The sequence below is a fragment of the Prionailurus bengalensis genome, chromosome C2 (assembly GCF_016509475.1).
Source record: "Prionailurus bengalensis isolate Pbe53 chromosome C2, Fcat_Pben_1.1_paternal_pri, whole genome shotgun sequence".
Taxonomy (NCBI): Eukaryota; Metazoa; Chordata; class Mammalia; order Carnivora; family Felidae; genus Prionailurus; species Prionailurus bengalensis.
In genome coordinates, this window is record NC_057350.1 from 109506566 (window position 1) to 109519586 (window position 13021).

A 13021-nucleotide genomic window follows, 5' to 3' on the forward strand; every position below is an offset into this window, starting at 1 on the left:
TATTCAGAACCTATCTTCGTCTGAACATTGGCACACATCACAAGAGGTCTAACTGACATTCAAACCAGGACTCCTGAGAGAAAGACGCATGTCCTCTGAAGGTTTATAAAGAGTTCATGGCTGGGACGCCTGGGTGGCTCAGTAAGTTTGGTGGCTGACTTCGGCTCAGGTCATGATCTCACAGCTCATGAGTTCAAGCCCCGCGTAGGGCTCTGTGCTGACAGCTCAGAGCCTGGAGCCTGCTTCAGATTCTGTGTCTCCCTCTCTTTCTTTTTCTCCCCTGCTCGCTCTCTCTCTCTCTCAAAAATAAACATTAACAAAAAAAAATTCAAGAGTTCGTGGTAAAACCACCCATCCTGTGACAGAGATGCAGAGAGAGATTTTTTTTTTTAATGAAACAGTTCATCCTCAACTGATCTACATTCAGACATCACCATCCTGCCACCACTGAGGGTCAAGGAAAGCGTAGAGAAGAGAATGGGAGGAGATGGAGAGAGAAGACAGCTCCTTCTTGTGGAAGCCAGATTCAGGAAAGGTGATTGAGGAACATCAGCATCTCCTCCATCACGGTGTATGGAGCCATGAGTTCTCTTGGAAAGGTGGATAGATTCTTCATAGGCTCCATTTCCAAAGCATGTTGGGGTGGGCTGTGGTATGTTTATAATCTCCGTAAACCTAGAAGAGTTCCTCTTCTGCATGAGCCCTTTATTGCATAAAGAGTCTGTGTGAAACACATTGCTCTCCACAGAAAGAAGTCATTTCGTTGCAAATTGCTTTATTAGCCAAATTAGATGATAAAACTAGGGCAGTATCTACTACCCTAAAATAGACCTTTAGATTATGGAAAAGTGAAATCATTGGAGACATCATGTCCATGCAAAAACAATCTTACTCTGGAGAAGGAAAAGCTTTGACTTGAGCTGGGACAGCCGTTCTTCACGAGTGTTAAATTCTTTTTTCCGTTTTCAACACCCTTGTCCTTCTGAATGGCTTTTGCTCAGTTTCTTGGATATTTAAAACTCTAGGCATTTGTCAGGCAAGCATTAGTGCCGGTGCCCCTGGGTGATTCAGCTAAGCACAGGCATGTCTTAGCGAGGTTTGGACAATAATTGCTCTGACAAAGAATGATAACTTCCCATCTCAGAACAATTTATGAAGATTACACACCCAACCCCACACCAGGGGAAAACTTCTCCCTTTTGTTAATCTTTCACAGAATAAATGATGGTGTTGGAAGTTTAGAGAACAGCCAGTAATTTATCTCAGGCTGCAATGATAAAAAGTGCCGTCGTTTCAAGAAGAACTTGTTCGTGAGCTACTTTATTAACCATTAGCACAGACCACATGATTCAGACTTAGAAGAAAATAACAGCCTTAACATCCAGGCAGCCTATTAAAAATTCCTACTCTTAATTTATAAATTCCCTTAAGAAGAATAGAGCCCCCATTCTTCATTAAGACCTGCTACGTCACCTACCTCCTCAAAGCCAAAGATATTATTTCTACAGGCAACACACGGTTAGGATCCTCCACAGAGAGCCTGACTATCCTCTATGTAACCCTTTAAGCAAAGAGAAAGTAGACAATATAGAGCGCAAGAAACTAAGGCAGACCAAGAAGAGGGCTCCCTGCATTCATTTTTCTTTTCCTTTTTCCACACAGTGTTTGCTTTGTTATTTCAGTCCTTATTTCTTTAACAACAAGAACCCTTGACTTCCGTGCAGTGCCCTGGTTGAATAACATTGCAACCGGCCAGTACCTGTAAGCCATGCCCGTCTCTGCTCTGGTGGTTTCCTGCAATGAAATTCCATGGACACGTAAAAACTTCTCCAAATATTTCCGTTCCGCTGCTCCACTAGGCCTCACCGGCCAGCAGGCTGCCTGAGGTGGAGGCTTGGTCACTGCTACGTGCCGTCTACATTTCAGAGCCGATTCACTGGATTTGGGCAGACCCAGCTTGGGGCTGGGGATGTCTGCACAGGCAGGTTTATACAGATGCATGTTTCCAAAACCCAAGAACGCAAAGCTAATTTCACAGTACTTAGCTCTGAGACTGGCTGTATCTTGCTATGATTACTTGGGTTATCTGGCTTTGGTGTGTCCCTAAAAGGGATCAGCTCGTTTTCCTTAGCTGCCCCTTACTATTTTTTGTATGTGAGCAGACTCTGGAGTCCCCAGCAGAGCTCCTAGATACATGTCTCTGTTGAAACCTTAGAAAACAAAACAAAACAAAACAAAACAAAACCCTGACAAAGTCCAATCCCTTTTCTTGTCCCCGTTAAGTTCCCAAAGTCAAGCTTCAGCAACTATGTATTGGCCCCTGGGGAAAAAATACGGGCACTCTTTCCCATGTCTTTCTATTTAGGTAAAAGGAAATATTTGGGTGGGATATAGGCCAAATGTTCTGTTCTCATAAGGATCATAAGGCCTTGGGGATGATTCATGAGTGTGTAATGAGACCTTTCTAAGTACTTCATAATCAAATAATTTATTATACTAGAGACATGATTCATTTGGGTAGAAGGTCCATCAGTCTTTTTCTTTTTAAGATGTTGCTATCAAGTGATAGGAAATATCAATAGGATGGTTGTAAAAAGCAAAAGGCCTACACAAATAGGACCAGTGATTTTTGACAGAGATGTACGAGTGATTCGATAGAAAAAGGATAAGCTTTTCAACAAATGGTACTGGAGCAGTTGGACACCCATAAGCAAAAACAAACAAAAACAAATGAGCCCTGACTTCAACTTCATATTTATACAAAAAAATAAATCAAACTGTGTCAGAGACATAGATATAAACCATAAAACTTCTAGGAAAAAAACAGAGGAGAAAATCTTCAAGACCTAGGGATAAGTGAAGAATTCTTAGAGCTGACACCAAAAACACAGCCCATAAAAGAAAAAATTAGTAAAGTAGATGCCATCAACATTCAAAACTTTTTCTCCATGAAAGACCCTGTAAAGAGGATATGAAAACAACTGGGACTGGGAGGAAGTATTTGCAAACCATGTCCAACAAAGGGCTTATATCCAGAACATACAAAGAAGTCTCAAAACTCAACAATAAAAACATAAACACTCCAATCAGCTGGTGGACAAAAGACATTAACAGATGTTTCACTGAAGAAAATATACGGATGGAAAATAAGCACGTGAAAATAAGTTCCACATCATTAGCTATTAGGGAAATGCAGATTAAGCCCATGAGATATTACTACACACACCAGACTAGCTAAATAAAAATACCAATAACACCACATGCTGGCAAAGATTCAGAGAAACTGAATCACTCACACATTGTTGGGGGAGATGTACATCGGAAAAGAGTATGGCAATTTCTTATAAAACTACACATACCAAACCTACCATAGGACACAGTAGTTGTACTCTTGGGTTATTTCCCCCAGAGAAATGAAATCTATGTTGACACAGAGAAACTATACACAGATGTCCATAACAGGTTTATTCAAAATAGCCAAAAACTGGAAACAACCCCAATTTCCTATAACAGGTGAATGGTTAAACTGTGGCGTATCCACACTATGGAGTAGTATTCAGCAATAAAAAGGAATGAACTACTGATATGCGCAACGACTTGAATGGATCTCAAGGGAATTTGCTGAGTGGAAAAAAGCCAAATTACACATATCAAATAGGACTCATTTTCTCTCCCTTTCCCCCACCATATCACAAACACTCCTTCCCAGCTTCCCAATTTTCCTGGGGAAAATCATTACTTACCTGGTTTTCTAATTGTTCAATATATGTCTTATCTTGCCAATGTTTCAATAAGGTCCTTAAGAGAAAAAAAAAATCATCATACTGCATGATTCCATCTAGATCACATTCTTTAACTGATAGAATGACACACATGGATAACCAATTAGTGGTTTCCAGGGGTTAGAGAATTGGAAAGAGAGGGAGGTGGCTCAGTCTATAAAAGGGTAGATGAGGGATTCTTGTGCTGGAATTGTTGTGTCTTGACTATGGTGGTGGCCACATCACTCTACCTGTGTGATAAAATGGCCTGGAGCTCACACACACACACACACACACACACACACACAAATGAGTGCATGCAAAACTAGTGAAATCTGAATAAGGTCAGTGGCTTGCATCACCATCAATTTCCTAATTGTAATAGTGAACTATAGTTATGTAAGGTATCATCATTGGGAGTAACTGGGTGAAGGAATTTCTCCGTATTGTTCCTTACAACTGCATGTGACTCAGTAATGATCTCAACAGAAAAAGTCAAAAAGAGAAAACAAAAAGTCCCTCACATAAGGGTCTTTTCGCTTTGTGATCCCAGCTGCGTCTCTCCTCCAGCGACCACTCCTGGGCATAAAGGGTTCATCCAATCCAACAGGCTTCCTATTCCCACCCCACCCATCACCATGGCTTTGCTCACATGAGCTCCCCCACCCCATGTCCTGTGAGAGCTCACCTCCTCTAGGAATTCTTGCCCCACCTCCTAGACCCTGGTATATGATTACCTCTTGAAATTCCTCTTGCAATTCATTTCTAAAGCACTCACTTGACACCTCTAAACTGTTTCCAAACATTTGTACAAACCTGATGATTTCTGTCCTATTTTTGGACCACGTTTACCATTATTTATTTACTATTTGGAATTCACCTGCTTTTTTTTTTAACCTAAATGAATATATTTAGTGTTATGAGCTGCATGTTTGTATCCCTCCCCCAAATTCACATGTTGAGATCTAATCTATGATGGCATTGGGAAGTGAGACCTTTGGGAGATAACTAGATCATGAGGGTAGAGCCCTCATGAAGGGGATTAGTTCCTTCCTAAGTAGAGGCCAGAGAGCTAGCTAGCTCTCTTTCCACCGTGTGAGGACACAGCAAAAGATGGCTGTCTATAAACCAGGAAGAGGGTTCTGGCCCAAATCCAACCATGCTGTCACCCTGGGCTTGGAGTTCCCAACCACTAGAACTGTGAGAAATAAACGTTTGTTGCTGAAACCACACAGTCTGTAGTAATTTCCTATAGCAGCCCAAGCTAAGAAATTTGGTAAGGAAACCTTGTATTACTTGCATTACACATAGAAAACCTTTATCACTTGAAATAAAAGAGAGCGTAGCCTGTAGAAAATAAGTGTAATAAAAATGAAGAATATTATTAAACTGCCAGGCACTGTTGGTGTCCAAAGTTGCTGACCCGAGTCCTACCTCTTTTTGCTTTTTATATCAGAAATTAAAAGGTATTATTAGGTGTTTAGCACAAATCTGAGACTTTTTTTCTCCTTTCTCCTGTTAATGTTTTAAAGGTAATCAGAAGAATTGACAGGAAATTGACACAGGAATACACCACCTTTACAATATGAATCCAAGTTAATGCCCCATCCGTGTCACCTCCTTGTCTGCCAGTGGTACTGGTACCTCCTTTGGGAGACACGGACTCATAACACATTGTCCCCGAGTACTAGATACCTCCTCCTGCAAGTGCACATCTAACTCCCCATCCAAGCTATAAGCTCTTTGAAGAGACGGACAGACTCTATCTGGTATAAGTTTTAACCTCCATCATAACCAGCATGGTATTTTGTGCTCAGTCAACATTTCATAGATATTAAGAGTTCGCCTGCTTGAATTTTAAAATTCCAAAAGCTACTCTTGTCAATCTTTCCATTTTCAAGCTCGCAGCCAAAGCTGAATCTCAGGGGAGAAATAAGAGCTTAGAGAGAGGGGGCCAGGAAAAGTTAGAAGAGGACACAAGCAGCAGGATGGAGTCGGGGACAAACAGGCGTGCCCAAGTAAAGTTGTACCTACTGTTCCACCACTTACACTAGCCCATGGTTGCATCTGACTTTGTGAGCCGTGGAAGTGGCTCCCCAGTGGGAATACCCAACAAGGAAGAAGCAGAGGTGAAGTGAAAGAAGTCATGGAAAATGAGACATGAGCCCTGTTCAACACATCACTCTCTTTTTCTGCCCTCTGAATATGGAGCCAAGCCCAGGAGAGGACAGAGGGATGAGAAAGCCAAGATTTGTCTGAAACCAACATCTCTTTTCATTAAGTTCTAAAAGCTGATCACTGTCATAAAAGGTCCCAGTTTGAAGGTGGGGAGTAAATATATATATATATATATATATATATATATATATATATGATTTTTTTTAAGTAATCTCTACACCCAACACGGGGCTCAAACTCACAATCCTGAGATCAAGAGTTGCACACGCTACTGACTGGGCAGCCCGGTGCCCCAAATAAAAACTATGTTTATAAGAGAACTTTAAGCCCCTTTGGCTGTCAATGCAAATCTTGCAAATGTACAATACTATAAGAAATGCCCCTGAGCAGCTGACAGGGGCAGTTAATGTCTGCTTTGCTGTCTTTCTCTGTCTCAGGAATGACTACCATATACTGTTCAGAATCTTTAAATACTATGTAATCTCAGTGTGGAGAAAAAGTGACAAGACCACTGAGGACAGAGATGTTTCTGGTCATGTTCTTCTGATGGGATGCTGAGAATCAGAAGTCACAAATAGAAGCTCATATAGCTCTGGGTGGTGAGCAGGCTTTAAACACACCTGTTCAAGCATTCATAGGTAACAATGTAACCATGGGCAGGCCTTGACATCTCTGGCCCCTTAGTTTCTTTATTGGCTCAGACTTAGGTAATCTCTTAAGATTCTTCTAGGTCTGGTGTTCTGTGAATCATAAAAACAACTTGGGGGTGCCTGGGTGACTCAGTCGGTTGAGCGTCCAACTTCAGCTCAGGTCATGATCTCTCAGTTCGTGAGTTCGAGCCCCGCGTTGGGCTCTGTGCTGACAGCTCAGAGCCTGGAGTCTGCTTCAGATTCTGTGTCTCCCTCTCTCTCTGCCCCTTCCCCGCTCATGCTCTGTCTCTCTCTGTCTCTCAAAAATGAATAAATGTTAAAAAAAAACAAACAAACCTACTTAGGCTAGGGGGCACCTGGGTGGTTCAGTCAGTTAAGTGTCTGACTTCAGCTCAGGTCATGATCTCACAGCTCATGGGTTCGAGCCCTACGTCGGGCTCTGTGCTGACAGCTCAGGGCCTGGAGCCTGCTTTGGATTCTGTGTCTCCCCCTTGCTCTGCCCCTACCCTGTTCACACTCTCTCTCTGTCTCTGTCTCTCTCTCTCTCTCTCTCTCAAAAATAAGTAAACATTAAAAAAAATTTTTAAGAAGAAAAACTACTTGTACTAGACATTCTACAGAGGTGAGGATCCTGCCTGTGTTGACTGGAGAGGCTTGGAGGCTATGAATTATTAGCTAGCTCTCTGACACCGGGACCCAGGAGATTGCTGCTATTATTCTTGGAATATACCAGTCACACATATAGCCTGCTTTAAAATTTTTCTTGGCTAAAGAGATGGCCTGTTAAACACTATATCTTGGATTTATGGGAACATCACAGTCATCTAAAAATTGTCTTGGCCTACAATCGAAAACTGAGGCCAGAGCCAGTGGGCCTGGGACAAGGAGACTGTGTTTCCATGGCTGGGGTGAAGGAGGGCTGGCTCTGCTCAAATGAGTTTGGACAAGGGACACCAGACCACAGATCAGAGCCTGTCTCTCTATTCCAATCATTTATGGGAACTGTGGCTCTTACTCCCGCTCAGGGGTCTGCTGGCTAGTGCTCTGCAGGCGATGCTGTGATAAGAGAGCAGTCACCTGACCGAGATGTCTGCCTTGTTCCACTGGGAGTCATCACAGGGCTTTCTCCTCTTGTCATTGCCATCTTCTCCCCACCTTTGCAGAAGCACCTGGGAGTCTAGTTGTGTGCAGTGAGACCACAGGTAAATATGTGAGTGTCATATCAATGCAACACGATGAAGAAAACCTCACCCCTGCCCTTGAGGAGTTCCCAGGAGGGAGAGGAGAGACCAGTAAAGCTTATAAAGCAGTGAGCTATGAGCTAGGGCCAATCCGTCTCACCTCCTTTTAGGACGAAATGTTCCTAATAATAGACAACAGCAGTTCCGATGGGATTGGGGAGAGAACACATGTGACAGTGCGAGGGATGACAGCATGGGACAAATGGAAAGCCCTGCCCAGCCAGCCTCAGCTCTGAAGGCAGGGCCTCCCCTCAGTCCCAGTCTCCTTTACATCTTTTCCTTATCCCTGCTGCTTGTATATTATGTACTTTTTCATTATAACATAAAGCAGCCCCTCCTCAATGTACAATCATATTTCTAATACATACAGAGGCATATACATTATAGCCTTGCTTTACAAAAATGAAGCATACTTATGGATGACCACATGTACAGGTCTCTTCCTTGGCCTATGAAGGGCTTATGGGCGGGGCTGACCCTTGGGATTTCACTGGCATCCTGCATTTATCCCACACTGACCCATATCCACAACCAGAAAGCATCTTTGAGTAGAGTTTGCCATTTGCAGCAAAATCTCCCCTTATCACTTTGAGGGTAACCATCTTGTTCTTTCTGCAAAAGGTCCCCCCCAAAATGCCAAAACGTGGCCTTTAGTCTGAGACTAATGCAATGGAAATGACCAATGGGACCCAATGTGCAAAAGGGTGCCCTGTGGCCAGAAATACCTTGAAAGGTGGCTGTTGGGGACACAGAGTACCTTGGAAAAGAGGCAGGTGAGGAGGAAGGAAGGGTGAGAGAAGGGGCCACAGTCCTATTATACAGGTTTTACACTTTCTTTTTAAGTAATCTTGGGCCATTAAAGGTTTGAAACCAGGATAGTATTATGGTTATAAGCTGTTGAGTCATTACTGAAGTAATGCTCTCAGGATGCTAAGAACATGCTCCTCCCTTATCCCAGCCTGCATTGGCCATGGAGTGGGGGTGGAATATAGTGGAAAGTGCATGGGCTGCAAAATCAGAAAGACTTAGATTCGAACCCTACCCTTTACAGCACACTAGTGGATTGACCACGGGCACTTGCTGAGCTCCAATTAATTCCTCTGGAAAATACACCTTTCCATATTACCTCATAAGGTTGTTGTGAAGATAAAAGGAAGCACAGTGTTTGGTGTGCCCGGCTCAGAATGCACAGCCCAATAAATGGTGGTTATTGTTATAATATCTGTGGCATTACACAAGGCCAAGGACTGCCTTGGGCATTGTCGTCGGTGTGGATGGCGCCCCCTAGTGTCACACAGCAGCGAAAGCTTTACGTGGCCGACCTAGTAGATGCAGCAAGCAGTCATTTTCAGGGGACATCGATGCTATGAGTTGCATGACTTCAAAATGATGGGATGGCTTTAAATATATGACTTCCTCTTTTCTAAAGAGAAGGGAAATATTATCTAATAAAGTTGATTTGCTCTTCATCTGGCAAGAAATCCCCCCATCACTCCTTAAGCATCTACTCAGAAAGCAGATTTGAACGTTGCAGAGAATCCCACATCTCCATGGTCCCTGCTCCATGTGCTCTGCCATAGGCTCACCCATCTTCCACACATTATCCTTTTCGGGTCAGGAACGTATCAGAGACAAGGCTGGGAGTCTGGGACACAGAGCGGCACCATGAAAAGTGAATCCCAGCTATAAAAGCAAGGCCTAATAACATACACGTTCAGTTTTGTGATACAATGCACTGCTGTGAGGTCTTCTTGGCATCATTCCAGCTGAACCAATCTACCTCTTCATCATCTTCTTCCAGGCATGTAACAATAATCTAAAAAATCTAGGATTCTAACTACAGCTCTAAGAAATCTTGGAAATCACCTGGTTTAGGGCACCTGGGTGGCTCAGTTGGTTAAGCATCCAACTCTGGATTTCAGCTCAGGTCATGAACCCAGGGTAGTGAAACTGAGCCCCATGTGGGACTCCACACTGAGCATGGAGCCTGGTTAAGATTCTCTCTCCCTCTCCCTCTGCCCCTCCATGGCTCACACTTGCTCGCGTGTGTGCACACATACTCCACGCTCTCTCTCTCTTTCTCTCTCTCTCTCAAAACAAAAAAGGAAATAAAAGATAAGAGAAGAAAAGAAAAAGGAAAAGAAGAAAAAGAAAAAGAAAAGAAATCGACTGGTTCAATTCTCTTGTTTTACAAATAAGGAAAAAACATCCAGACCAACCGGGCAACATTTAGAATCAGTTATTGTGAGGACTGGAATAAAATGCAAGTTTCCAGGAGCATGGGCTTAGAGGTAGACAGACAGATTTAAATCCTTGGCTGATAATATGCTACTGTGTAATGCGAGTGTCTCTGAGTTTTTAGTTTCTTCCTCATAAAAACAGGGGGAAAAACACTACTTCCACAAAGTGAGCTAAATCAGTCTATATTTTTTAAATTTTTTTTACTGTTTTTAAATTTTTTACTGTTTGAGAGAGAGAGAGAGGGGGAGAGAGAGAGAGACAGAGTGTGAGTGGGGGAGGGGCAGAGAGAGAGGAAGACACAGAATCTGAAGCAGACTCCAGGCTCCGAGCTATCAGCCCAGAGCCCGATGTGGGGCTCGAACCCGCCAATCATGAGCTCCTGACCTAGGCTAGAGTCGGTGCTCAACCAACTGAGCCATCCAGGTACCCCCAGTTTATATATTTTAAATCTCCAAATACACCGCACCGCCTCTTGCAATGTCATTTCACCATGTAATAATTGTGAATGTTTAACCATTGACCGATGTTCCAAGGAATACTGTTGAAAACATGATCCACTGGAAAGCCCTCCGTGTATTTCTGCTGTGGAAGACAAAGGAATAGCTTCATTTTGCTTACTTTATTTGTGACAGAATGTTCTGTCTGTGGGGAAATTTATAAAACATAGAGTACAAGGGTCCCATCCACATTTTGAAAAATTGTGTTCTTCATGGTTTGCTCTTCTAAAATCTCTAAGGAGTATTCCAAGATAAACTCCAATGTGAAGCAATTTCAGCATTTGGCATTTTCCCAAACACATTCAAATGCTAGCTCAAATAAAGTAACGACCGAATTTTTTAGAGGTCACCTGTTTAGCAGCCTTGCTAGATAGAACACAACCGAGAATAAACAAATGAACAAATAAGACATCACAAAGCCCCAGTCCCAAACCTCCTGGGAGGGCACCTCAGTTTATAAACCATTTACTCTCTCTTGGTCATAATTCAAGCACAACGAAGCTTCTTATTTCCCACTCCCCAGCAGAGTAAGGGTAGCAAATGAGATGAAAAAGCTATTAGAGAGGCAGGCATATTGACAGCAGCAAGAAAAATTTACAGCAAGACGCGGATACAGAAAAAGTAATGGAGGGGGTGAAATACAGAAGACAAAATTTAAGAGCGAATAAAGCCTCTGATTTTCAAGGCAAAGAGTTCTATATTCCTTAATCGTCCCCGAGGACAGTTTAACATAGCACAATAGCTGACATTTACTAAGATAAACTAGAGTTGTCGAGTTGTTTCTTCAGGTTTAAAAAGTTAAAAATAGAGCCTTGACTGTGAAATTAGGAAGTTTCAGGTACTGGGGAAATCGCTTGAGTGAAAATTTCCATTCTCTGACAGTGTCAGATGAGCAAGGCCTAATTGTGACTAATCTCCGCATTTAGAAATAGTGTCTTGCCCCTTCTCACAAACTTCTTTCCATCACTAGCAACTTGGTGGTTTAGCTGATGACTAGCCTAAGAAGAGATCAGCTTTGTTCTTGAGCTACAGAGCACGCATTTTCTTTCCCTTGCCCCTTCCTCCCTGCCTCCTTGCTGGCTCATGGTCTCACGAGCTCCTGCACCTTCCTTGTAAAAATCCACCAAAACGGTGCATCTTGTGTTTATTTTTTCCTGACATTTCTCTTCCTTGTCTCCTTACCTCCAGGCAGAACTAATTACTCCTTTCTTTCCATAGCATTCCATTTCTACTTCTCATACGGCACCAATAAAACTTTATTGTGGTCTTGTCTTTTCTGAAAGGACTCCAAGATTACTCAGAGCAAGGACCCTATCTTATGTGCCCTACATCCCCAGAATTGAACATAATAGATGATCGAAACTCTTGAATGAAGTTCTGCTTAATTTTCTAGTTTGCTTGTTAGGAATTCTTTCAATAATACATAAACAGTAATATAAGAGCAATCCTAAATTCTGAATATTGACTTCATCGGATATTCATTTAACTGGAAATACTTTAAAAAACACATTTCAATTTGATACTTCTTTGCCATTTCTTTTGGATAGATGACCATCTGGAACCTAAAGTATTATAAACAGATTTAAGCATTTAATGTTTTGTTCAACAAGCAACTGGTGTTTGGATCACATCATTCAAATTACTGCACTTAGAGACAGAAAGAGCTGATCTTTCAAATGCATTCCACTTATGGAATAGTTTGCCCTGACTACACCTCCTTAGTCCCTGAGGTAATTAAATAATTCAACAGCCCTTTTGGACAACTTGTCTCATACTTAATGTTTATTGCTATAATCAAATAAGAAGATGAAGCTATAGAATACACGTTGGACTTTGACAAGTGAACTATTATAAATATTTGTAATAATTTGTAATAATTTTTTTAAAAAAGTATATTGAATACAAACCCAAATTCTCTTAACCAATTTTTCCTCAAATTCCTCACCATTCCACACAAAAATATGCACGTATCTTGTGTGAGGCTCTTGTTGAGCCAGGGAAGGAATGCCAGGACATCATAAATGATAAGCCATATTATTTAATAATATTACATTCAAAACCATATTGGATCCTGCTGCTGAGAACAGAGTGACCGGCTTGTCTGTTGTCAAGACTCCTGTAGGTGCCTTCCAGAAAAGCGCGAGTGTTAATTGAATGAACATGCTGTCATAGAAGCTCTTCTTAAAAACACACCTGACCAGTTCTGAAATAACAGACGAAATTAATGAGCCCTCTTGGCTCTCAACAAGTGCTCTCCGACTTCTGTTTCCATGTGCCTGATCCCGCCTCATAAGATATCAGCGTGCGTCTGTGGCGCCAGCGCCTTTGGCTGTCACCATGGGAAGAGATGACCTCCTGCCCTGCAGCAACTCCATCTCACAGCCGAGTGGAGGAGGAATAAAACACGAACTGCAGGAAGCTCCTGCTCACCCACCCATCAGTGATCTTTAGGG

The 13021-nt window shown here is 42.3% G+C and overlaps 1 protein-coding gene across 3 annotated transcripts in view; it reads right to left on the reverse strand.

Annotated features, from left to right (window-relative positions):
- The window catches only part of KCNAB1 (potassium voltage-gated channel subfamily A regulatory beta subunit 1), a 422904-nt gene that overhangs the window by 394978 nt on the left and 14905 nt on the right, over positions 1-13021 (reverse strand). Inside the window, exon 1 of one of the 3 annotated variants that reach the window (XM_043595053.1) lies at positions 1760-2177. The exons of the other annotated variants lie outside the window; for them this stretch is intronic. Coding sequence (XP_043450988.1) covers positions 1760-2001 — 242 coding nt within the window. The 5' untranslated portion in view covers positions 2002-2177. Of the gene's footprint in view, positions 1-1759; positions 2178-13021 lie in introns of those variants that run through there. 3 annotated transcript variants of the gene reach the window in all.